This window comes from Aspergillus costaricaensis (assembly GCF_003184835.1).
Source record: "Aspergillus costaricaensis CBS 115574 unplaced genomic scaffold BO79scaffold_2, whole genome shotgun sequence".
Classification (NCBI taxonomy): Eukaryota; Fungi; Ascomycota; class Eurotiomycetes; order Eurotiales; family Aspergillaceae; genus Aspergillus; species Aspergillus costaricensis.
In genome coordinates, this window is record NW_020291802.1 from 1,930,866 (window position 1) to 1,954,668 (window position 23,803).

Consider the following 23,803-nt stretch of genomic DNA (forward strand, 5'->3'; position numbering starts at 1 on the left):
CCTCGACGTGCTCTCTCGCTCCCCTTGCTGCTGTGATCGTCGCTCGTCAGTCTCAAGATGCGCTGCTCTTGACGAGATCTGCCCATAGTTACTGGTGCCATTTTGCCTACCAACGTTATCCGTCTATGGTCACGCTACCGTCTCCCCATCCCGCACCCCTCTTGATCCCTTTCATCGCGACTCGACATACAGTGAGGTCATAGGTCTTCTTGAGCGACATACCGCGAACAACCCCTCCGAATTACCACCACCATCACTCCCCAAAAAAAAAGTTATAACAGGAAACGGAAAGAACAAAACATATTCTTCTGTTGGTCTGGTGGGATTGCCCCTCTAGGCTCGCCTCAATTCTCGCCTTTCGACTGGTCGCAAAGCGCCATTTTACACAATACCTTCTTTGATTAGACAGAAGCCTGGTCGCTTCGCCTGGAGAACAATCTCCAGTTACAACTGGGACGGATTTTACGATCGGGTCGATTGCTTGTGTTTTATGTTGGATAGACGGTACAAAAAGTTGCGTTTTATTCTCTGTTAGATTGGTAAGTGAATACTCATGCTCCATGCCTAATGCCGCTCGTCCGGGGACAATGTGCTGACCACACGGGGTGGCGCAAACAGACGCGATCACGATTTTCTGCGATTTCTACTTGTCTGGGACGATCGGCGATACCCAAGTTTCTATACTAGTTCCGGGCTTGACCTGAATTTGTACTTTTTCCACAAGGTACGTATATATTTTTCGGTATCTATTTGTGTGGTTTGCGTTGCGATCGTGGTCCGTGGCCTGGCCTTCCCCGCAATTTCCCCGGAGAGCTATCTACTATATGGTCCCTCGACTGTTCCATTTGTCACCGCTGCCCTCGAGCAAGCGTATGACACGAAGCTCCTAGCTCATCCGAAATAAGTACGGACGAACGGGCAGTTGTGTGCTTTTTCTAGCCTCAGATTCAGTGGCTCCTCTAAGAGAATTTCCCCGGGAAGTTTCTGAACCAGGACAGCCCCTGGAATCCAGGCATGAAAATAGCGTGATCCCATTGAGCGCATGTGAAACGGGATTCTACTGGGTTTTCTGGGCTTTGATCATATGATCCGCAGGAAGCTCCTGAGGCTGGCGTTTTCCAGGCCCATGGGTGGCTGCCCGTCTCGCCACCCACAGCTGCTTCCCCCAAACTTACTCAGCATACACGAGCTACACCTGGGCTTGTCAGGCTTCCATGACTCTTATTTCCTTTTGCTCGGCGAATCCCATTCCCCGGTCGAATCTCCTCGTCCCTCTTACACTTTGACTTTTATATTCCTCCCTCCAGCATTGGGCTGTCCCAGCTTTTGTGCATCTGCCTCAACAACCATCAACCTGGGCTAACTTATCATGCCGCAAGCAACAGCTTATACCTCTAGGAGCTCTTATTTCAAACGGAATAATTTACTCCAGACACGGTGGTTTCTGATTTACTATTAGAGTGTTTTTGCCTCGTTGATTTTCGCCCACTCGATTTGAATCGAAGGTAACCACTCCTGGCTTTTATTTACCGTGCGGTACTTACCGGCTTCGAGTGAATATCCCGGACTTTTCATTGTATTCTGAAGAGGCCAAGCGTTCGTTACACGGATCGAGTCATTCACGATCTAATATCCTCTGACGTCAGTTGTCTCTGTAAGTGAACCCCAACAATGGCTCTATATATCTTGATCTTATCTCTTTCATCTTGCTCTCCTCTCCGCCTTGCGATGTCCACTTCCTTACGCTCAAACATTTCTTCAAACCACGCCTCTCATCTCAGCCCATGTTGAATTTTCTATCACTCGGAAATTACTGACATTTTCATGGTCAGTGTACTTTGCGTCTTGCTATACGCCGTCTTCCAATTCTTATTAAAACATCATGGCTGCGCCACCCGGCAAATCCACTGCGCAGGCGGCCAAGCCTGTCACTTCGTCGACTCCGACCAGTAACGTGTCCGCCAGGCTAGAGAAAACCCACCCTGGCGTTCGCCGATCCACCCCTGATTCCGAGGCTTTGGCGTCCTCTGATGACGATGGAGACCATTCACAGCATGTCGCCACATCTACGAGCATGCCAGCGCCCAAACCTGCTCGCCGTACGTCATGGCTAAATGAAATTCCAGCTACCGCGACCAGAAAGGCATCACTGACCACTAGTGGTCCCTTGTCCACTGGAGCCTCTAACCCAAGCAGTCCTGCTACCGACCAATCTGGATGGCCGAACACGAGTCCTGGTATCGGTAGCTCTATGCCCTGGAACCATGTAGGGAACCCTTCCTTTCCCTGGGGCACTGGTATATGGAATACCGAGTCTCGAAAGGAGCCTCCGCCGCGGCTTGCGGAAATTGTCCCATCTCCGACCATGTCCAACCCCTCTACTGCGAGCAACTATTTCACGGAGGAAATACTGAGCCCTACGACTCGTACGACCGTTGGCGAATCGGCTATTCCATTCTCAATTCCTCTGCATCCGACTCCTAAAACCTATCGGTCACAGTCATACTCGGTAGGTCAGTTGGATCCTGAGTTCCTGAGCTTCATGGCGAACAAGTCCTCAACGCCTTACTCTGGCGGCCGTCCTCGTAACGGCAGTCAATTCTCCGCCTTACAGCATCGGTCATCACGGCCTAGCCTTCTGGGGGAGCTGGGTCACGACCCCGCTACACTCGGACGTGTGCGCGAGGATGATGACGATGACGCTGGCAGCCCAGATGGTTCGGACGGTAGCTTTAGCAACTATGCAGCCAACCAAGCCCGGACCATCGAACAGCTGTCAAGGGAGAATGCTCTTCTACGCCAGGCAGCAGGACAGATGGACAACCCGATGAGAGATCGTACCATGTCGTCTGCATCCGCAGCTAGCGGATATGCCATCGGAAGTGGCATCCATAATTTGCACCGTATTCGCGGCAGTGTTCCCGAGGAGACCGACCTGGCGGTAGAAGATCTTGACGAGGTTGGCGATATCCCTGGTTACAATAACATTCATAGTAGCGGTCGGAGAAGACTCTCCGAGCATTCAGCAAACCTCGAGAAGCAGCTCCCCCCTTACACGTCGTTCCAAAACCGTACTCTGGAAAACGTCCGCAAGGCTCATTGGCAAACTTCTCTTGACTTTGGTAGCATTGCGGATATCCCTCAGAGTCGACGCCACTCCTTTGCGGACATTCCTATGCGACACGCTTCTGTCTCGGGGGAGACCCAGGCAGCCCCCAGTACTAGGGCTGGGATGAGTGATAGAGAAGAGGACTATGCGAGCATTGTTGACGGCCCTCTTTCGAATGTTCAAGGCCAGAATCGTGAGTATCCTCGTTTTCATGTGGCCCCTCGTCCCGAGGAACATGAAATGGAGACGGAGTATTTACGAGCTCGTCGATTTGCAGAAGCCTATTTTGCTCGCGACCCAGTTCTACGCGCCGCCGACGGCCCCGCTTCGATGGCCACGTCCCTCCACCAGGCATACACGATGCCAAACGCCTACGGCCGCCACCAGCCTGGCCTTGCCCATTCGCACCAAAACCAGCTCCTGTATATCGTTACATTCAAATGCCATCGGGCGGATGTCTTCTATATCCAGGAAGATACTGGTCTCCAGGTGAAACCCGGTGACCTCGTCATCGTCGAAGCAGACCGCGGTACGGATCTTGGCACTATACAGCACGCTAACGTGTCTATGCAAAGAGCCCGGGAGCTGAAACAGCAGTATGCCGAGGAACACTACAAGTGCTTGATGATGTTCTCTAGACAGGGCCAGAATGGGGCCGCGAACGTGGTCAATGCTTCTAGTGGTGTACCCGGCTTGAATAACAGAAGCGCCATTGGTGGCATGGGTCCACATGGTCCGCATGGGATGCAGGACTCTGCTGCCGACATCAAGCCTAAACTAATCAAGAGGCTTGCCCAAAATCATGAAATCTTAACTCTACGTGAAAAGGAAGGAAATGAAGCGAAGGCAAAGCGGGTCTGCCAGCAGAAGGTTACCGAGCATCGGCTGAATATGGAAATCCTTGATGCCGAATTCCAAATGTAAGTTCACTTGTGTCGTTCGGCACAGTCAATCACATGCTAAATAGGCCTTTTTCACTAGGGACTGGAAGAAGCTCACCTTCTATTACTTTGCGGACTCCTACATCAATTTCAATTCGCTTGTTACCGATCTTTTCAAAATCTATAAGACCCGCATCTGGATGTCGGCTATCAATCCAGCGTCATTTGTGACGCCCCCCAGTGCTGGCTTGTCGGCTCCAAATCCTCTAGCTTACAATCACGATGCGCAAGCGGATCGCCCCCTTGACGGCCGAATCTACGGTCATCCTCGTGACGCCATGGGCACAGGACGAGACATCGGCGCCAACCAGATGGGGATGTTGCGCAACGCTTATGCCGACTCCTATCAGCCGTTCAGCCAAACTTCTCGCCAAACAGAGCTAGGTGGACTCGCTTCTGTGGATCCTTTTTCACCCTACTCGGCGAACAACTATGGCTCTTTGGAATCGGGATACGTTGATTACGGCGCAGGTACGGGCGCAAGCTCTGGACCCTCCCGCCTACATGCTGCCCCCAGCGAATGGATAAACAACCGTTTCCAGGGGCTGTCCCTGAATTCCTGAGGAATACCATGCGATTTCTCTGTACAAATTGATTCAATACCGCTGTACATCGAGAGCAGCTTTTCTTTCTATCGTCTTCTTCCGCCACCTATGCAAAACTTATCCCCCTGTCTCCCAAACCCTAAAGAGGGACCACCCGCTCCGCTTTCATGTATTCAGATTTCACTTTTCTTGTCGTTTTCTCGCTGACTTCGCTCTTTTACACCATCACTACATCTCTCTTTTCTAATGTGTTTCTTACAAGAGATTAGAAATCATGTGCAACGGATCAAAAGGAAAGACTCATGACCTGTCGTTAGTGCTGATACTTAATCATAGACTTTGGCTTTGATGCTAGAGGCTTGAGCATGTCCGTCTCGGGCTATGCTGCAAGCCATCAGATCATTGCCAATTAAATGGATCGGTTTTCTTCTATTGTCTCCTAATTGCTAATTGTGTATTATGTTATTGCCAAATTGGCCCTATATTTACCATCTGCGTGGCTGTGAAGTCTCCATTTATAGGCTTGTCAAGATGGGGTTAAGGCTCGTTGCTGTTTACTTTCACGCGAGCATGCCAATTTCAACTCATTGATGGGTCCTTGACGATAGAATCAATCTCGTTTGTTTCTGGGCGGTGCATGAGCCAGATGTAGGTAGCTTATAATTACTAGAGAGGGTACAACGTTTATGTCTTTCATTTTCAATGCCTATGGTATCACGTAAGAAGAGGAATTGGTCTATCGTAAGTTGCTGAGGTCTTAACAGCAAGGGTTATGAGTGTCTGAAGTGGTTGCCTTGTCGCCTTACGGTCGCAAAAAGCGTAGAAAAAAGGGCTAGTAGTAATAAGGCAGGCGGTGTATTACAATACCTCAGGCATTAAAAAGAGACGTAGTGCGGACGTTGATTGGTTAGAGTGGGGGGCTCGCCTAATTCTCTAGCGTCCCACACACAAGGTCGTTGAAGAGACTACTATCTTTGCTCCTCCAACTTTTCAGCTGTGACAACCGACGACAATCGACGACCTGCCACGCCGACAAGGTACGTTTTATCGCGCCCTTTCGCTGTGATTCCTGCTGCGATACAACGAATCGCTCTGCAGCCATCGAGAAAAAGAAAATTGAGCACGAGAGACTGATATTCCGATTTTCGTCCAGATGGGTGCCCTCAAGTACGTGGAAGAGATCCAGAAGAAGAAGCAGTCCGACGTGATTCGCTTCCTGCTGCGTGTCCGTTGCTGGGAGGTGAGAATTCCCCCCTATATTGCGATCACTTAACATCCCGCCGGGTGCTCGTGTAGTTTGCCATAGGATGCCCTTCTTGAATAGAGAAATGGTGTTACTGGGCGGCTCGAAACGAACTTTTTTCCCTTCGCCGGCGGATGGATGTGGCACAAACAGAGAGACTTGAGAGAAGCCTCATGTGTCTTGCTATACACTCGTTGAACTTTGCTGAGAGTGCATCAATATAGCTCCGTCAACTGAACGCTATCCACCGTGCTTCCCGCCCCTCTCGCCCCGACAAGGCTCGTCGTCTCGGCTACAAGGCCAAGCAGGGCTATGTTGTCTACCGTATCCGTGTGAGACGCGGTGGTCGTAAGAGACCCGCTCCTAAGGGTGCCACCTACGGTATGTATATTCTTCGTTTTGGATCAATGGGGGTCGGATTGAGGCTAATTCGTTTGCAACTACAGGCAAGCCCACCAACATGGGTATCAACCAGCTCAAGTACCAGCGCGCTCTCCGTGCTACCGCTGAGGAGCGTGTTGGCCGTCGCTGCGCCAACCTGCGTGTCCTGAACTCCTACTGGATCAACCAGGACTCCACCTACAAGTACTTCGAGGTCATCCTCGTCGACCCCCAGCACAAGGCCATCCGCCGCGATGCTCGCATCAACTGGATCTGCAACGCGGTCCACAAGGTACGTTATGAATGCTCTTGGGAAGTTCCCCTTGTTTACAAGTTACTGACCTGGAATGTGTTTTATAGCACCGCGAGGCCCGTGGTCTTACCGCCACCGGCAAGAAGTCCCGTGGTATCAACAAGGGCCACCGCTACAACAACACCCGCTCTGGTCGCCGCCACACCTGGAAGCGCCAGAACACCCAGAGCTACTGGCGTTACCGTTAAATGTAGATGGGGTGTTTATGGGGGTTGTTGGTTATGGGAAAAATTTGATCCTGTGGATGTCACTATTTCGATCAAAACTCGCATCTACGGTGCCGTTCTGGAACTGCTGGGGTGCGAGCATAATGCAACAGATCTTCTGGATCGGATGTTAGCCAAAATACCTTTTTTCACTTTTCTCGGTTCAACTGTATTGTTCACCTTAACGAAGTATGACGACCACTTTTACCTTTGTTCAACGATCTGCAGCACGTAGGGCGTAGTTAAGGGTATGAGGTGAACTGATCCATGTAGACCGGTTTTTTGCTTCTGCCGATCAGTGCCTGGTGCCTTGGCATGCGATTGAGTTGGGAAAGGGACGGCGCTACGCTGTGACTGCACTATAGCCCTGTCTGGGAACCTGCGGGGGGGGGGGACACTGTTGAGTGGTGATGTATGGTCTGTATTGCAGGACCTCCAAGTCCACCTGGCAGCAAGAGTCTTAGACCCCAGTCGACCAGTGTCGCTGGTTGCAAACCAGTAGGATGGATCCCAAGAAGAATAAAAATAGTAGCGTTGGCGTTTGTCCCAAAGGCCAGTGAAACCCCGACCGGCGCCCGACGTTGCCTTGAAGCCCACACGATTCAAGGCCCGTGGTTCGTCCAGTCAGCGCCTATGCTAGCCGGCCTCAGGCAGCCAAGTCTCGTGCGCCCATCGCAGCTTGCGCATCCCGCCGGGCTAAACTGGGTAACTTCCCCCCTCCCCTCAAAGGTGGGAAGTCAAACCCACTTCCTTACCAGGACTCATTTCTTGCTCCATCCCTCGTTTTCTCATCTCCCTTGCCCTGACGTCTTTCCTTCTAATTCATCCCCTGTTTGACTTCTTTCCGCTTTTGTTCCAGGGGCGCTCTCCATTTCCTCGTCCTCGACCAAGCTCCACGTTACATCCCCCTCCTCTCCTCACGTTACATACTACTACTACCCCCGAAACTCCCCTCGATACCTTACTCATCAGCTGTTTCTACAATTAGCTACACGCGCTTTCTCTTTTCCTGTTAAAACGGTCTCGACTTAAACAAATCTCCTTGCCACGAACTCCTTAGCAGAAAATTTGCCTCGTGACACTGAACCGGGATTTACTTATCGTCCACGAACAACGAAGCCCTATCTACCCCTGCTTATCGCAGACCGTACCCTGAGATCTATACATTTTCTTCGCCTTTTACCACACCCCCAATTCGCGTGGCACAACCAGACACGACTTCAAAAACTAAATCCCCTCGAATTACCGAAAGCTGGGGACAGCAAATGTGCCCATATGCCGTCTCGGTCCCCATATAATCCATCCTATCCCCCAACCTCCGGCTCCCCGTCTAGTCATATCCGTTCGGCTGCAATTCCCTTCCCGGCAGAAGGAAACTCGCCTCATCGGATACCGCAAGATGGTTCGGGTCTATCGTCCATGACTGGAAATCCAGCGACTTCACCCCCTCATCGTCGGGGACATTCTCGTTCCGTCAGCCATCCGTTCCCCTCACCCTTCGGCGGTATGACGAAGCGGCGCAATCGGTCGATTTCGAAGAAGGATAACTTTTTGTTCGATTCCGATGATGAAGATGACGATGAGGTTACATACTTGCCGGATCCGAACTCGTCTAGTCCTCGTAAAGGGGCCGCGCGTCCGACTCCGTCTGATGAGATGACCTCGGGGAAGTGCATGGTTTGTAACAGTACAGTGCGCTGGCCGCGGAATCTCAAAGTTTTCCGGTGCACGGAATGTTTGACTGTGAATGACTTGGAGCTGTTTGTGGATTCTGGCAAGGCTGGCGGTAATGGCCTTTCGGGGAGTGATGGAAAGGCACCCACCCCTACGGTACCCCGTAAAGGTATAGATTATTCCCCGCTAGGCCTGTTACGGGACAAATAGTGAACTGACTGTGTTTAGCTATGCCACTTTCTATCGAGCGAACAAAAACGATCCTAGATGATTGTCTTTCCAGGTATCTCCGACAGCTCCTGGAACCACAGCAGCCCAATTCTACACCAGAGAATCATAGCGGAAAGTACTTGGATGTCGCGCAGGATGAGAATTTATCACAGTCTCCAACTCAGTCGTCCGGGTACTTGTCTGAACCGCGACCTTTGGTGGATCCCCGGGGCCGCAGCTCCTCTACATCCAGTAAGACTGGCAAAACGGAGGGAGTAAGCGGCGTACCGAACTACTCGAAGCCCAACTTGACTCCTTTCTTTGCGCACGGAGAGAGAAAGGGCTCCGAGATGAGGACCCGAGACGCTCAAAACGCCCCGAGACGTGATCGCTCGCCTCGGAATGCTGCCAGATCAAACGGTCCAGAAGCTAGAGGTCCTACTAGTCGTCCGTACATCTTCAGATCGCTTGAGGAATATATCATCACGTCATTTAGAGGCTGTGACTGTCTGAACAGCTCATTTACCACAGCACAGCCGGCCCCGCGGAATGCTGTTAACAGCAGCCCACCAAAGCAGAAAGCGGAACCAAGCTCTGCTCAGGCCCCCGGTGAGGTAACATTTGAACCCGATCCGAAGCTACTGCTTCTTGGAGACATTGCAGAGAATTCCTCCTGGTGGATGAACGAAGTAGAACAGATTAGTAGCTCTCATCGGTCCCGCTCGAAAGAGCGCCGGGAGAAGACCTCTAGTTCATCTAGGCCTGTTTCTTCTAGGAGCCCTCGGATTAATTGGGCAGAACTTGCACAGTGGAACCACCTGATCATGACGGCGGGAACGTCATGGGTGGAGCTGTGGTCAACAATGAAGCCTACAGAGATGAAAAGGGAAGAAGACGCCGTTATAGCCCAGAAGTGGACTACCACCGACCTGGCTATGGTTGACAGAGAGATTACAGAGTCGCGCTTACATTTACACCGAACGCTCTTGAAGGCGACCGAGAACCTGCTAAAACGGCCCAGACGGCCATTAAAGAGGCCCGAGGATACCAGATTCCTACTGATGCTATTGACGAACCCGTTGATTTACCCATCCAGTTCATCGTTCGCATCTTACAGTCTGGCGCCTTCGGCGGCCCGTGGTGACCGGAGGCCCTCGCACCCGAAAGATGGCACTCCAAGACCAGCTCCTCGGAATCCAAAGCCTCCTCCAAAATCCCGCAGCAATGGCCCGGGGCATCATTATGGCATTGTCAAGCGGATATTGGGGCTTTTGGCCAATTTACCGAATGACTGTCATCACTACTTGGTGTCCTGGTTCTCGCGGTTCTCTGCTGGGCAATTTGAGAAGATCGTGGACCTTGTTGGGGGGTTTGTTACTCATCGGTTAATGCGCCAACATGGGAGGAAGCGCAGCGAGTCGACTCAGCACGATGATGACTTGGTGCCCAGCTTCTCTAGTGCCGCGGGCCATACTCCGGCCGAGCTGCATGCGGCGATCAATGGCAGAAGCCCCAACAAAGCAAATGAGCAGCGCGACCAGCCCGTGGTCTACACTGATGACTGGCAGGTGCGAGCTGCGGCGCGAGTGATGTCTCTGCTCTTCACGGCGAACAATGCGAACGTTTCCCGAAAGCCGGACGGCATCCTTGGCCAAGATGCGAGTTCTGTGGCTAGAAGTCAGGCCAGCCGGCGGGGGCATATGGTTCCGATCAGTTCCTTTTACAATACACTGCTAGACTATTCCGACCTTGTCGCCGACTTTGAGGCCTGGGAGTCGAAGACGACCAAGTTCTCCTTCTGCCAATACCCTTTCTTCCTGAGCATCTGGGCCAAGATCCATATCCTGGAACACGATGCACGCCGGCAGATGGAAGTCAAAGCTCGCGAAGCGTTCTTTAACAGCATCATGAGTCGCACGGCGATCAGCCAGTATCTTGTGCTGAAGGTGCGCCGCGACTGCTTAGTGGAAGACAGTCTGCGGGGAGTCAGTGAAGTCGTTGGCTCTAGCCAGGAGGAGATCAAGAAGGGACTACGCATCGAATTCCTCGGTGAAGAGGGCGTTGATGCGGGAGGTCTCCGCAAGGAATGGTTCCTGCTCCTTGTCCGGGAAGTCTTTGATCCTCACCACGGTAAGTACACGTTGATTGTCAGCCAAAACATGCAATGAGCCAGTTAATTGATTGTCTTGTAGGGCTATTTATCTATGATGACGACTCGCAATACTGTTATTTCAATCCATACTGCTTCGAGTCCTCGGAGCAGTTCTTCCTGGTCGGCGTCCTACTGGGACTGGCCATTTACAATTCGACCATCCTCGACATTGCGCTGCCACCGTTTGCCTTCAAGAAGCTCCTGGCTGCGGCACCGCTGTCGTCAATTACGCGGCCTACGTACAAGTGCGGCCTGGATGATCTGGCGGAGCTCCGCCCGGCGCTTGCCAAGGGTCTACGGGCGCTGCTTGACTACGAAGGGGACGTTGCGGAGACGTTCTGCTACGACTTTGTTGCGCAGGTAGATCGCTACGGCGAAACAGTGTCGGTGCCCCTTTGCGCTGGAGGGGAGAATCGGCCGGTGACCAACGCGAATCGCCGGGAGTTTGTGGACCTATATGTGCACTTTCTCCTAGACACGGCGGTCACACGGCAGTTCGAGCCGTTCAAACGGGGTTTCTTCACGGTCTGCGGCGGCAATGCACTCTCTTTGTTCCGTCCGGAAGAGATCGAGCTACTGGTGCGCGGTTCGGACGAGCCGCTGGACGTGGCGTCCCTGCGGGCAGTTGCCACGTATGACAACTGGTCCAATGCACGGCCAGAGACAGAGCCGGTGGTCCGGTGGTTCTGGGATTTCTTCGAACAGACACAGCCGCAGGCACAACGGAAGATCCTGTCGTTTGTGACGGGAAGCGACCGCATCCCCGCTATGGGGGCGACAAGCCTGTCGATCCGGCTGGTGTGTCTTGGGGATGAGACGAGCCGATTCCCGACGGCGCGGACGTGTTTCAACCAGCTGGGACTGTATAAGTATGAGACGCGGGAGAAATTGGAGCGCATGCTTTGGGATGCGGTGTTGAATAGCGAGGGGTTCGGGCTGAAGTAGAGACGGGAGCAGGACTCCCTTCAATTGCGAGCCTTGGCACTGGCGTCTGGGACATCATTCGGGGCATCGGGCATTAACAGCATTAGCACTAGTTTTATTTTTGAGTATTGGGGCGTTTTCTTATTTCGATTCTTGTACGAGGTTTTGGGGGTGGTGAGATTCGTCCGGGGTGCATTTGGTAGACGGGGCTGGACCGGGTTGATGGCCTGCGGGGGAAGACGAGATGCATCCGCGGTGTACGGTTGACAAGGCACCGATAGTACGAGCTGTCGGCGGCGGTCATGAGACGGCAGCCACGTAAGTTGAGCAGCAAAGCCAGTCGGACCGGGAGGAGACGGTACAGTGTCGGGCCATAGCCAAGGGGAATCGGACCGAGAGAGAGAGAGAGAGTGATGTACATAGCAGTTGCCCGAAGATAAGTTAGAGAGGGTCCCGATGTGGATAGATCGTTGGGCGACCAAATGAAAGCGGTAATTACTCGAATGATGCAGGAGGCAGGAGGCAGTAGACAGTACGAAGTAGACAGTCTAGTGTTAGTGCCTCCTCTCGAACTTGGTCAGAGAGAGAGACACAGAGAGAGAGAGGAGGTGCATGCATGAGAAACAGCGCTAGTCGTGCCGTAGCGAGTGGGGCAGCGGTGAGTTTGTTTTGTTTCGCGCTGGAAGAGAAGAAGAGCAAAGAGCAACTCGAGGAGCGATCGTCGATGTCAGAAGGGAATTTGCATACCCCTCGATGATGAAGTCATTCAATTCATTGATTCCTTTCCTCAATAGTACATAGTAGAACAGGAACACCATCAGGAACCACGCCATCTATCTATCTCTGTATAATGGATACAGATAGACATTGTTCCTGGTTCCTGGCCCAGATCTCATCCAGTCTCTCTAGACTCTAGAGTCGGAAAATCAAGGCCACTCGGGAAAGATACCACGTTGAAGTGGGTGGGGGGGGAAATGAAGTCATGCGGATCGTAAGTAGTTAGTTAGTTACCTAGGCTTGTGGGGGTAGATTAGGCGCCCTTTTCTTTATTTTTTTTTTTTTTTTTCGTGTCGCCCTTAACTCGTTGTAGAATAGAGAGGTTCTGGCGGTTTCTGTGATGAAGTCATAGGTTTTGGGTTGCTGGGTTGGTTTCTGGTTCTTGATTCTCTTGGGTTCGATTTCTATGTGGGTGGTAGACTGGATGGGACCCACTTGTAAAGGTAGCTAGCTACTAGTACTATCTAGCTTCCAGTCTGGGTCCTGGACTTGGACTCTGTAGTACGTAGTGGTTGTTGTTGCTGGTGGTGGTGGTGGTGGTGGTTGGTGTAGATGGTGTCGATGGTATTTGCGGGGGATCATTCATGGTTTGTGTCTGTCTGTCACACTGTGTCTTTGCTTACCTTGGTACTACTAGTAGTAGGAATAGTCAGTTGTGACTGGATAGTAAGTAAGTTTGTTAGGTTGGGGGGGTGGGAGGGGGGTCATGTACAAGGATAGTAGTAGTGCTATACCCTATGGGTTGAGTGCATGAGTGTTTCATAGACGGGATGGAAGGGAATGGAATTGGTCCATGTCTCCCGTCGTAGTAGTAAGTAGTGAAGCCGTAGGAGGACAGATCCCCGGAGAGGAACAACAACATCAGGCCATCCCCACTGGGGATTAGTCCGATTTCCCTTACGTAGTATGGTAAGGAAGTTATTCCTGGTTTGGATCCTGGTATAGAATAATATTAGTTAGTTAGTTAACTTTGGTATTTTACCCCTCGAATGGCTGCCATTCAAATAGCCTCGTCTTTCCCATCTTTCTTTCTCGTTCTTCATCTTTTATCTTTTATCCATAACTCACTCTTCCATACTTACCCTCTCTCTCTCTTTCCCCAACTTCGCTGTTCCTCTTCTTCTTCTTCTTCTTCGTTGATATTCTGTATGTTTTTTTCTCGTCTCTTTCTGAGATTCTTGCTTAGGGTTTTGTTGGTTCCTTGCTGACGGTGTCGGTCCCTGTAGTAGATTATCATTATCATCATGGGTTCCACGCTTCCTCAGACAATGAAGGCTCTTCGGTATGCATCTTGTTCCTGTGTCTAATAGTTGGTCGGGATGTGGCTAACATAGGTACCAGCTATGAGAAGCCAGAGTCGCACAGCATCGTCGATGTCCCGTTGCCTGAGCTCCGTGACAACGATGTCCTGGTATGTCCTTCCCTCCTCTTCCATACGTATACATACCATATACCTCTAACAATTCTCCCTTTCCCTCACAGATCAAAGTCAAAGCCTGCGGTGTCTGCGGAACCGACCTGCACATCCACGAGGGTGAATTCATCGCAAAGGTACCGTAACCCCCCTCCTCCCACACCCCCTCTCGCATCTCACTAACATGATTGAAAAAATAGTTCCCTCTCGTCCCCGGCCACGAAACAGTCGGTGTCGTCGCCGCCGTCGGTCCCAAAGTCAAGGGCTTCGACATCGGTGACCGCGTCGTCGCCGACAACTCTGAGCTTTGTGGCGAGTGCTTCTACTGCCGTCGCGGCGATGAGCTGTTCTGCGAACACTTCGAGGCCCACGGTGTCACCATGAACGGTGGCTTTGCTGAATACTGCGCGTACCCTGCTGGCAGGGTATTCAAGATCAAGAACCTTTCCGATGTCGATGCCACTTTGTTGGAGCCGGCCAGCTGTGCCGCGCATGGTTTGGATAAGATTGCGCCCAAGATGGGGTCGTCGGTGTTGTTGTTTGGAGCCGGACCGACTGGTTTGGTATGTTCCTCTCCCACTTTGATTAGATGAGAAGGTATGAAGTGGCGCTAACGATGAATGTGTAGATCCTGGCTCAATTGCTCCGCCAATGCGGTGGCTGCCGCGTGGTGGTTGTCGCTCCTGAGGGATTGAAGATGGATCTGGCCAAGTCGCTGGAGGCAGGTGACGAGTATGTTGCGCTGTCGCGACAGGATCCTAGCGCGCAGTTCCAGAAGCTGAAGGAGGAGAACCCCTACGGGTTTGACATTGTTGTTGAGGCCACGGGTAGTGTTAAGATCCTGGAAGACTCGATCAACTATGTTCGCAGAGGTGGTAAGTTGGTCGTGTATGGTGTTTATTCCAACAAGGACCGTGTGTCTTGGCCTCCTAGCAAGATCTGTGAGTATCCCTCTATTCCTCTAAGTCGTGAGGTGGACGTGTACTGATGATGGTGATAGTTGGTGATGAGATTACCATCCTGGGTAGCTTCTCTGAAGTGTACAAGTTCCCTGCGGCGATTGATTACCTCGACTCTGGCAAGGTCAAGGTCAAGGGCATCGTCAACAAGACGTTCAAGATTGATCAGTGGGAGGAGTGTCTGGAGGCGATGAAGAACAAGACGGCCATTAAGGCGGCGATTACTTTTGAGTAAGTTAGTGCTGGTCACTAGGTGTATATAGTAATGAGTTATGTTATATGAATGTGTACTTCTTGCAAATGATATTAGTAGTAGTAGTAGGTCTTTTCGATGACATTCCAGTTGGTATCAATGTGGGTTCACAAGGTAGTATATATATGGGGTGAGTACCCGGGGAGTCATCCTGACGTAGATCTCCACCAGGACTCTATTTAAACCAAAGTAGGATAATGAGGACCTTGAGGTCAGTACAGAAGTAAAAATCGAATGAAATAAACTACCATAGCTAGCTAGTACAATAGCTATAGCTATAGCTAGGTTCAACTCCCGGTTGAACCGCCAGCCGATAAAACCAAGCGCAACTTATCGATAAGAAAGATTCTCCACACCAAGCTCTCCTCGCCCATCCATCCATCACCTCACAACTTACCTCAACACCACATCTTCACTCTCTACATCACCTCCTCCCCCACCGCCCAATTCCAATCTACGACCCATTGAAAATGGTCAAACCCCTAACCTTCAAAGGCGACAAGCCCAAGAAACGCAAACACACATCCACCTCCACCACCACCACCGATGGCTCCCACCCATCCAAAAAACAATCCACATCCACCAGCCTCACAACCCAACAAGAAGACCCCTCTGCCACCGAACACCACGACGAAAACACCCTCTCAGACCAATCCTGGGTATCCGCCGACACGAGCAGCGACATCTCAGGCCCGATCCTCCTCATCCTGCGCACCACACCACCCACGTGCCTCGCGACCGACGCGCACGGCACCGTCTTCGCCTCTCCACTCGAGAACATGATCGAGGGGGATCCTCGGACCGCGGAGCCGCATGATGTGCGACAGGTTTGGATTGCGAGTAAGATTGCGGGCATTGAGGGGTGGAGTTTGAAGGGGTCGAATGGGCGGTATGCATACATACCCTTTCCCTTCCCCCCTCTATTCTGTATTATCATTTCTGTTTATGATGATAATGGGATCAGCTAATGAGATATTTGTGGGACTAGGTACCTGACCAGCGACAAACATGGCATCATGTCCGCCAATGCATCAGCCATCTCGCAGCACGAGATATATACGATTAATGAGAGTGGGGTTGGGGGTGGAGGGTTCTTTGTTTTTGGGACGGGGACGGGGGCTTCTTCCTCGTCTTCCGCTGCGCAGGGGGGTGATGGTGTGGATGATAAGGAGGAGAAGAAGAAGCAGACGTATATTGTTGCGCGGACTGTTACGTCAAAGACGACCGCTTCTGGGACGAAGGTGGAGGTTCGTGGGGATGAGACTAATCTCGATGATGGGGAGGAGGGTGGCGGGGGGACGAATATCCGGGTGCGCATGCAGGCGCGCTTCAAACCGCGCATTCAAGCGAGTAAGGAGATTAAGGCGCGGGAGAAGATTGGGAGGAAGGAGTTGGAGGGTATTGTGGGGAGACGGTTGGATGATGATGAAGTGAAGAGGTTGAGGAAGGCGAGGAAGGAGGGTGATTTTCATGAGGTCGTGTTGGATGTTAGAGTCCGGGGGAAACATGATAAGTTTGCTTGAGCTTTTCTATTTCTATAGATGGTTGGTTGGGTTTTGTCATGTACAGTCTATTCTATTTAATGTGTTATGTAAGTCTAGGGTTGTGGAATGTCTATTCAATGAGGTTGTAGCCATGGGTCTTCCGGTGGGAATCTGAACCAGCTGCTTGGGAGCACGCTTTTCTTGCACAGTGGACAGAGACTGCTGCTCTGCGTTAGGGATGTGTCGATGCATGGTGGGTGGTAGATGTGTCCGCACGGCAGCTCGCGCACTGCTGATAAATCCCGCTCAAAATCATCCAGGCAGATCGCGCACGTCGTCTGCTGTCGGCTGAGTCGGTTCTTGTGTTGCACATAGGCATCTGGCTGACCGGCTATTGTCGCCTGAGAGGGTCGTCTGATGGACTCGCCGTCTATTGCTTTTTCCGCCTCATCATCCGTCTCACGAATTGCGACGGTGGGGGTCTTAGGGTCCTTGTCTTCAGCAGCATGTTCAGTGATTCGTGGTAGATGCCCCGGCGTGGAGTTCTCATTGATCGATTCGTCGTCGTCACCACCGCCCATGTAGATGTAAATGGGCATCGTCTCCAGAAATTCTGGTGGAACCTTGATGTGAAGCTGGGCTAATTGCTCCAGGTCTGCTTCTCCGGCTTCCAGGCGGCGCTGGAGCTCCCGCTGGTGCCGCCTGTGCACCAGTTGGTAGAATAAAAGAAGTATAATAGTAAGGACGAGAACAGTCCCCAGAATGGCGAGAATGAACCCCCATATACTGGGCATCTTCTTTCCGCCACTATCTGCGGAGCATGTCAGCTTCTTACTTGAACGGCAAGACAACCAAGCCTACCTATATCTATGACCGCAAATAGTCGGGAAGTCCCTGACGACGATAATGGAGTTAGATTGTCTGGGTCATCGGGATTTGGCACACTCCCGTCGCGTGACAGCTGTTCCATCAAGGTAGCACCCGCCGCGCCGGGGATTCCGTACACCGGGAAGTTGCTCTGCGATTGCCAATTAGTGCTGCCTCCCAGCTGCCATGCCGGGTCATTTGCCGATGGCGGTTTTGTGTCATCGTTGGACGGCAGAAAAAAGAGCAGCGCGTCCGGCACGGTGCCCTGCGAGACATCTAGAAACGCCTGCGAACATTCGTCGCTTATCCAAGGTGCCAGCCCGATCACACGGCCGTCGAACGGCGTGACGCCTTGTAGGCGGGTGACATTGGCCGGGATATACGGTTCAGTGGCATTGTTGCACGGATCTTGAGTTCCGAGGCTGGGAACAAAGAGAAGACCCTGAATTGAGCCTTTGTCCGGGGCTTTTTGTTTCGACAGGGTCTGAACGGTACCGTCAAGCTTGAGAGAAAAGATCGCACTCTCCTAAGGGGGCACAGTCAGCATCTCGTACACGACTTTCACGGTGTCTGACGCACGTTCAGAGCGATGGTAGTGTTGGACGGATCAGCAAAGAGCGTCGCAACCGTGGTGAGCGATTTGGCAGCTAGATAAGAGGCATATCAGCGATCGCTCAGATATGGACAGTGAGACATCCACGGAAGGATGAACAGGCAGCACGATCGAAGGAATGTGCAGCATTCTCTGAAGCAAGGGGAGCATACTCATGGTGTGACACGGTCGTGCGACCAGCACGAGACCCGTGGACAAGAGGAATCCAGCAGTTTAAAATCCAAGTCCAGGGAGCATCGTCATCCGCATTCCGATCCGATCAAGGTCAGAGTCGACGTCAGACGCACGATGTCTACTGCAATGGGAGAGTGTGCGAACAGAGGCAATCTATTATCTCGTCTATGGGACTTGTGGGAAGAATGCTGACAGGTCAGGTCCATTCGACTGCCTGTCGCGGATAATTGCGGCGGTCACCTGTACCAAGGCCACGACCATGCAGAAAAATCTGCAGTTTGCTGTGGTACTGCTTCTGAGCTGGCTCTTCGCAGATCAAATTTGCTTGTCCTGGCCATCTTGGGTCGCCTGTATGCCGTTTGCAGTGAATGCGACGTTTGCGGCGTGAACCGAGCAGGGTTACTCTTGAGGGTCTAAAAATAGCCAAAACGAAGATAGATGGTGATGCTCAGATGCAAGCATCCTACCCAAAGCAGCCATGGTATTACCATTGGTTCTGCCAATGGTGAAAAGTCAAGGAAGGGCCCAGCTGTAGTCTGTACTACCTCGCTGTGTCAAGAGTAGAGGCGATGACTGCAGTGCGATGGAGTAAACTACGGGTTAGCATGTATGCCTTGTAGATCCTCCACTTCTCCATGTCGGTGGATCCGAATTTGGTTTAGCGTCTCACCTCTAAATAGTTTGTTTACTATGCGTCGTTTGCACCTTTTGTATTTGAGTCATGTGATATAAACTACACGTGAGATCACATGTCCTCTCACGTGGAGACGGGCATCTCGAGATCAGCATCTCCAGCATCATCAACAACAACAACATCAATCAAACTACTACTCAATTGAGACGGTGCTGAGCTCGTCTGCAAAGACAGGAACGATAGCTCTGAATCTGCGTGCTTGAGTGAGCGCGTTGACCGCAGGCCCCCGATCCGAGCATGAACACTATGAGCTATTAGTCCACGCGATACCAGACCACATCAGACTGCCAATCCCTCCGCGCATCGCATATCGTCCAACAGCTTTCTACCAAACTCACGCCTCAAATATGCCCTCCGCAAACAAAGGCAAAGGCAAAGGCCGCGAGGCTCGCCCCTCCCGAAGTCGCAATACTACCCCGAACTCCAGCTTCAGCGCCGGCCCGACCGCCTCCGCCCCGCTCCACAGCTACCTCGACAACGATGTCTCCAAGCTGATGATGACTGGCTCGACCATCCAGTATGGAGAATTGCTCGAGCGCATGGGTGGAGTTGGCCCGATCCCCGATTCCAAGTCACTCGAGTTGTTGATGGAACACCTCAAGACCCTGAGCCAGCTAGCTGAAACGCGAGGTGACGCATGCAATGCCGGCATCAGAGAGCTATCACAGAAGCGCAAGGAGGTCGTTGAAGAGCAAGAGTCAGCCGAGCGCGAAGGGACCGATCGAGTGAAGATGAAGCGAGAAGCCGATGACGAGGAGGAAGAGAAGGTACTAAAGGGAGGCAAGCTAAAGAGGCGCAAGGAACGCGGAAGCAGTTCCAAGGAGGAACGTCCGCTGACTCACGGTGCCCATGATGTTGCGCGACAAGACGGTGCTGAGACGAAGGTGGAAGGTGGTGAGTCTATCATTCACTCCGTATTTGCGATGAAGTGTAGCGTTTCAAGTCTACTCATCATGCGCCTCGATCCTATGCTAACTCATACAGCCGCATCCCCAGCTTCCAAAAAGTCCAAGAATGCTGCTTCCGAAGAGGCCTCGTCTCTATCCCCCACATCGCGAAAATCTCCCCAACCAGCTGCCGATGAAGCGGCCGAGGATGCAGGGTCGCCTGGATCGGACGATAGCTCCGAGTCACACCAACCTGAGCCCGCGCCGGCCGTGCCACAGGTGCAAGTGTTCGGTCCCAACCCGCTCAAATTCGATGACCCCACCATATATCACATTCGGGAGGTTACCCCAGACATGACCGATGAGGAGAAAAAGGCCATCTACAGCGTCGCCCGCTTCCCCTGGAGTGATTTGAGCCATCTGATGGCAGGTTCCCCACCGGATCGCGATTTCAGCAGCTCCAAGCCCGCGAGTCAAGTCAACGCCAACACATTCCTCGCCTATATCGATCCATACGTCCGCCCCTTGACAGAAGAAGACATAGCGTTCCTTAAAGAGAAGGTGAGCTCTCCAATCGACCTCGCCAAAGCCCATCGCTCACCCACCCAGGGCGATCGCACGACCCCCTTCATCATGCCTCGACGCGGAAAGAAACACTACACCGAAGTATGGGCCGAGGACGATGGGCTCATGAACGTCGACCAACCCAACGGCGACAAAGAGCGGCTACCGCTCAACCAAGGCCGAGGAAACATCGACCAAGTGACCGACGAGACCGTCGAAACCGACAAAGTCTCCGTCGGCCCTCTCGTCAGCCGACTCTATTCACTACTCCGCTATGAACATCGAGCTCTCCCCGATGAATCCGCCCCTAACGCCAACGGCTCCGTCAACGGCGACATGGCGAACGGCCCCATGAACCCTGACTCCATGGACATTGACCACCCAACCGGCGAGACCTCCAACGAAACCAAACCCCTCCCGTCCGCAACCGCCTTCCCCGACTCCTCCCCCAACAACTTCAAAGTCCCCGCCGCCAAGCTCGACCACTCGCAGCTAGACGAGCGCCTGAAAGCCGAACTCCGCCACGTCGGCTTCCTCGGCCCAGACGACAACCCAGACTACGACGCCCACTACGACGACGACATCGCCCAGCGCCTCCGCCTCCTCCAAAGCGAGCTCAAAAAACAAATGATCATCAACAGCGCCCGCAAGACCCGTCTCCTCGACATCGCCCGCGAACGCATGGCCTACCAGGAGTACATGACCATCCACGACGACCTGGACTCCCAGGTCCAACAGGCCTACCTGAAACGCACCCGCACCCTCGGAAAAAGCAAAAAGGGCTCGCAGGCCAAACACCGTCCCGGTGGCGCCGGCGGCGGCAGCCATGTCGTCAGTGCTGCAGGCGTTGGCCGTCCCGCGATTGGTGATGTTGCCCGCACGCTTATGGATCGACGTAAGCGGTGGCGCGATTGCATCGGTCTGGTCTTCAAGGATAGTAAGACTAGTGTGCCTGGGAAGAATGAGTCAGTCTTTGAACCGTCGTTGATGGCGGAGGTTGAGAAGGCCGAGGTGGAGGGCTGGGATGAGGAACAGGAATGATTGATTGACGCATCCATTCCTTGCTTGCTTGTTCTTCCTGCCCGCTTATTCCGGTTTTCGTTTCGATTGTACATATTGCGTTTGATTTGTCTGATTCCTTCTTTGGTTGATATCTTAGCGATGATTGAGTAGGGGATTTTACCTTTTGGTTTAGCTTTGGGTTATGGCGTTGGGGAGGGATGAATGAATCGATGGATGGATGGATATGATCGGGATGTTTTACTCGTGAGGTAACATATACTCAGTGTCTCAGCTGGGAAGATACATGGATTTTTATATACAGCCTGTTAGGTAACGAAGATCAATACCACTCTACTTACTTTATTGCTGTAATTATGCTATGTGGCTTGAAATGATTACTGATATAGGTGTATTTAATGTATATTGGTGGGTAATAAATTAGCAAATCGGGTATCAACATAAATAAAGCAGGCTAAGAAAGGAGTAGAGGTAGTAATTATCGATGCAATATGAGCACCTCCCCCGGAAACCTCTTCAACCGCGCCGTCAACTCCCTCTCGCTGATCTCCAACTCTGTACAGACCTGATCGAAACAATGCATCCCATCGAGATACTTCGACAGCGTCTTATCATCAATATCATCTTCCTCTTCCTCCCCTTCGAGAGTCACGATCGTGGCCGGCCGACTTCCACTGTAAACTGAGGTTGAGTGATGGCTCGGCCCACCATCGTGCTGTGCAATAGGAGCCGGGTCGTCTCCTGCACTGGTGGCGTAAGGACTGTTCGTGCCTGTTCCGGGCCCTCGCGACGATGGACCGCTGGGTGGATGTAATGAGGGCGAGCTGTGGTGATGATAGTGAGAGGATTTCAAGGGTGGTGCTGGGTTTCCGGTTGCTATGGCGTATTTGTGTACACGGTAGATAAAGCCCTTGATGACACCGAAAGTGATGAAGCGGCGGATGTCGATGTGGGCGAGTTGTCGACTATGTTGGAGGTACCATTGTTTGACACTTTGGCCTTGCTTGAGACTGGCGTAGAGTTCAACGAGGCCGACGCCGTCGACGAGTTGGGGCTCGATGGCATGTGTGTCTGTGGTAGTGGCGGTGTCGTCGTCGGTGGCTGTTCCTGGAGCCGGTGACGTGGTTCTGCTGCTGCTGGCTTGGATGGTGCCGGCGCTAGGACTTGGGCTAGGGGTTCGACTAGGGCTGCGGCTGGAGATCGTGTTCTCGCTGGCGCTACTGGCTGTGAGAGGTTGACCGACTGGGGGCCAGACGGTGTCGGGATCGTAATGCGGGGGATACCCCGGGGTCAGGGCGGCCGAGGCAGCGGTGATTGGAGAGGCGAAGACTGTGTTGACGTAACGGGCGCATTCCTGCTGCATTTCTTCGTCCGTGGCAATTGTGGAGCTGAATTGGGCGGTTGGGGCATAGATGGCTGAGAAAGAGAAAATGTCGAGGAGGAACAAGCAGCCGTAGTAGAGCAGGTGACGAATGGCGCGGCAGGTTAGGGAGAAGTCTGTATCGGCAAGAATGGAAATAATCCGAACGCTATTGACGCCATTGATGTGGGGGACGATCTGGAGGGGAAGTTCAGCTGGCTGCGATGCAGCGAGAGGCGTAGGTATGAACGTACTCGTTGCATGGTCAGATCCCAGTTCTCATCCATGAAGGTCTGGTAGCGGACCGTGAACAGCGGCACATGCCATGCCTTGACAGGCGGCGGGGCGGGATAGATGGGGAATAGCTTGATGTTAAGGGTGTTCAGCTCGTCTGGGATCTCCCGTGTTAGCAGCTGGGATTTGGGCAGACGCGCAGTGGACTGAAAGGGTAGGCGTTACCGATTGGGATCATGCACTCGCAGTAATTGTTCAGATCCTCCATCAGCGTCTCACACAGGCTGTATACCTTTCCCTCACCGGATTTGGAATGATCTCGCGATAGGAAGCCATTCTGCTCCTCCAATCCATGCATCAAATCGGCCAGCTTCTGCACAACACTCTTGTAGGTGCTGAAATCCTCATCCTCCGACAGCACCACGCAGAAATTGAAGATGAACTCATTCCGGTCGTATCGCAGGGACTTCATGCAGATCGGATAGCCCAGGATGCGGTAGCCATTGGTGCAAACCTGGATCAGGTTCCCACACAGCTCTTGCCGGGGAATGACGAAGAAGGAGATGTCGGAGAAAGTGAGGAAGAGGGGCTGCGAGGGGGCAGTTGCGGAGGGGACAATCGCGCCATCGGGGACTTGGTGGACGACCTTGGGCCCTGAAGCAGTCAGCAAATGACATTGCATAAAACCTTCAATAAGATTGGAGCTGCTTACCTTCCTGTGTGTCGAATTTGCTGTAGAAGATGGCTTTGATCATGGTGGAATGGGAGACATCGAGAAGGAAGGGGAGGGGGGGGGAAAGACAGA

General features: G+C 52.5%; 8 protein-coding genes across 8 annotated transcripts; 6 read left to right on the forward strand and 2 right to left on the reverse strand.

Annotated features, from left to right (window-relative positions):
• Positions 1-1,882: 1,882 nt before the first annotated feature.
• Positions 1,883-4,613, forward strand: BO79DRAFT_250601 (uncharacterized protein; the record flags this gene model as incomplete). Its single annotated transcript, XM_025685825.1, has 2 exons — positions 1,883-4,029; positions 4,091-4,613. The coding sequence occupies 2 exons, from the start codon at positions 1,883-1,885 to the stop codon at positions 4,611-4,613; spliced, it is 2,670 nt and encodes an 889-aa protein (XP_025544810.1).
• A 974-nt stretch (positions 4,614-5,587) lies between these two features.
• Positions 5,588-7,069, forward strand: BO79DRAFT_242522 (60S ribosomal protein eL15). The gene is made up of 5 exons (XM_025685219.1): positions 5,588-5,632; positions 5,749-5,835; positions 6,063-6,219; positions 6,285-6,511; positions 6,580-7,069. The coding sequence occupies exons 2-5, from the start codon at positions 5,749-5,751 to the stop codon at positions 6,718-6,720; spliced, it is 612 nt and encodes a 203-aa protein (XP_025544811.1). The 5' UTR covers positions 5,588-5,632; the 3' UTR covers positions 6,721-7,069.
• Positions 7,070-7,794: 725 nt separating this feature from the next.
• On the forward strand, positions 7,795-11,766 carry BO79DRAFT_27965 (HECT-type E3 ubiquitin-protein ligase). Its single transcript, XM_025688002.1, has 3 exons — positions 7,795-8,581; positions 8,641-10,752; positions 10,815-11,766. The coding sequence occupies exons 1-3, from the start codon at positions 8,014-8,016 to the stop codon at positions 11,717-11,719; spliced, it is 3,585 nt and encodes a 1,194-aa protein (XP_025544812.1). The 5' UTR covers positions 7,795-8,013; the 3' UTR covers positions 11,720-11,766.
• A 1,722-nt stretch (positions 11,767-13,488) lies between these two features.
• On the forward strand, positions 13,489-15,083 carry BO79DRAFT_284447 (zinc-dependent alcohol dehydrogenase family protein; the record flags this gene model as incomplete). Its single annotated transcript, XM_025688249.1, has 7 exons — positions 13,489-13,621; positions 13,702-13,757; positions 13,817-13,886; positions 13,958-14,026; positions 14,090-14,452; positions 14,518-14,830; positions 14,890-15,083. Exons 2-7 carry the CDS (start codon positions 13,720-13,722, stop codon positions 15,081-15,083), a joined length of 1,047 nt encoding a protein of 348 aa, XP_025544813.1. The 5' UTR covers positions 13,489-13,621; positions 13,702-13,719.
• Positions 15,084-15,503: 420 nt separating this feature from the next.
• On the forward strand, positions 15,504-16,670 carry BO79DRAFT_186867 (uncharacterized protein). The gene is made up of 3 exons (XM_025680500.1): positions 15,504-15,990; positions 16,090-16,258; positions 16,343-16,670. The coding sequence occupies exons 1-3, from the start codon at positions 15,572-15,574 to the stop codon at positions 16,622-16,624; spliced, it is 870 nt and encodes a 289-aa protein (XP_025544814.1). The 5' UTR covers positions 15,504-15,571; the 3' UTR covers positions 16,625-16,670.
• A 49-nt stretch (positions 16,671-16,719) lies between these two features.
• BO79DRAFT_224423 (RING-H2 finger protein) lies at positions 16,720-18,221 on the reverse strand (the record flags this gene model as incomplete). The annotated part of the gene is made up of 4 exons (XM_025683673.1): positions 16,720-17,396; positions 17,447-17,978; positions 18,032-18,099; positions 18,218-18,221. The coding sequence occupies 4 exons, from the start codon at positions 18,219-18,221 to the stop codon at positions 16,720-16,722; spliced, it is 1,281 nt and encodes a 426-aa protein (XP_025544815.1).
• An 848-nt stretch (positions 18,222-19,069) lies between these two features.
• BO79DRAFT_165113 (histone acetyltransferase NGG1) lies at positions 19,070-21,722 on the forward strand. The gene is made up of 3 exons (XM_025679237.1): positions 19,070-19,827; positions 19,918-20,387; positions 20,430-21,722. Exons 1-3 carry the CDS (start codon positions 19,281-19,283, stop codon positions 21,423-21,425), a joined length of 2,013 nt encoding a protein of 670 aa, XP_025544816.1. The 5' UTR covers positions 19,070-19,280; the 3' UTR covers positions 21,426-21,722.
• Positions 21,723-21,882: 160 nt separating this feature from the next.
• Positions 21,883-23,753, reverse strand: BO79DRAFT_284450 (nitrogen permease regulating protein NPR2; the record flags this gene model as incomplete). Its single annotated transcript, XM_025688250.1, has 4 exons — positions 21,883-22,962; positions 23,019-23,155; positions 23,224-23,652; positions 23,711-23,753. The coding sequence occupies 4 exons, from the start codon at positions 23,751-23,753 to the stop codon at positions 21,883-21,885; spliced, it is 1,689 nt and encodes a 562-aa protein (XP_025544817.1).
• Between the last annotated feature and the right edge of the window lie 50 nt (positions 23,754-23,803).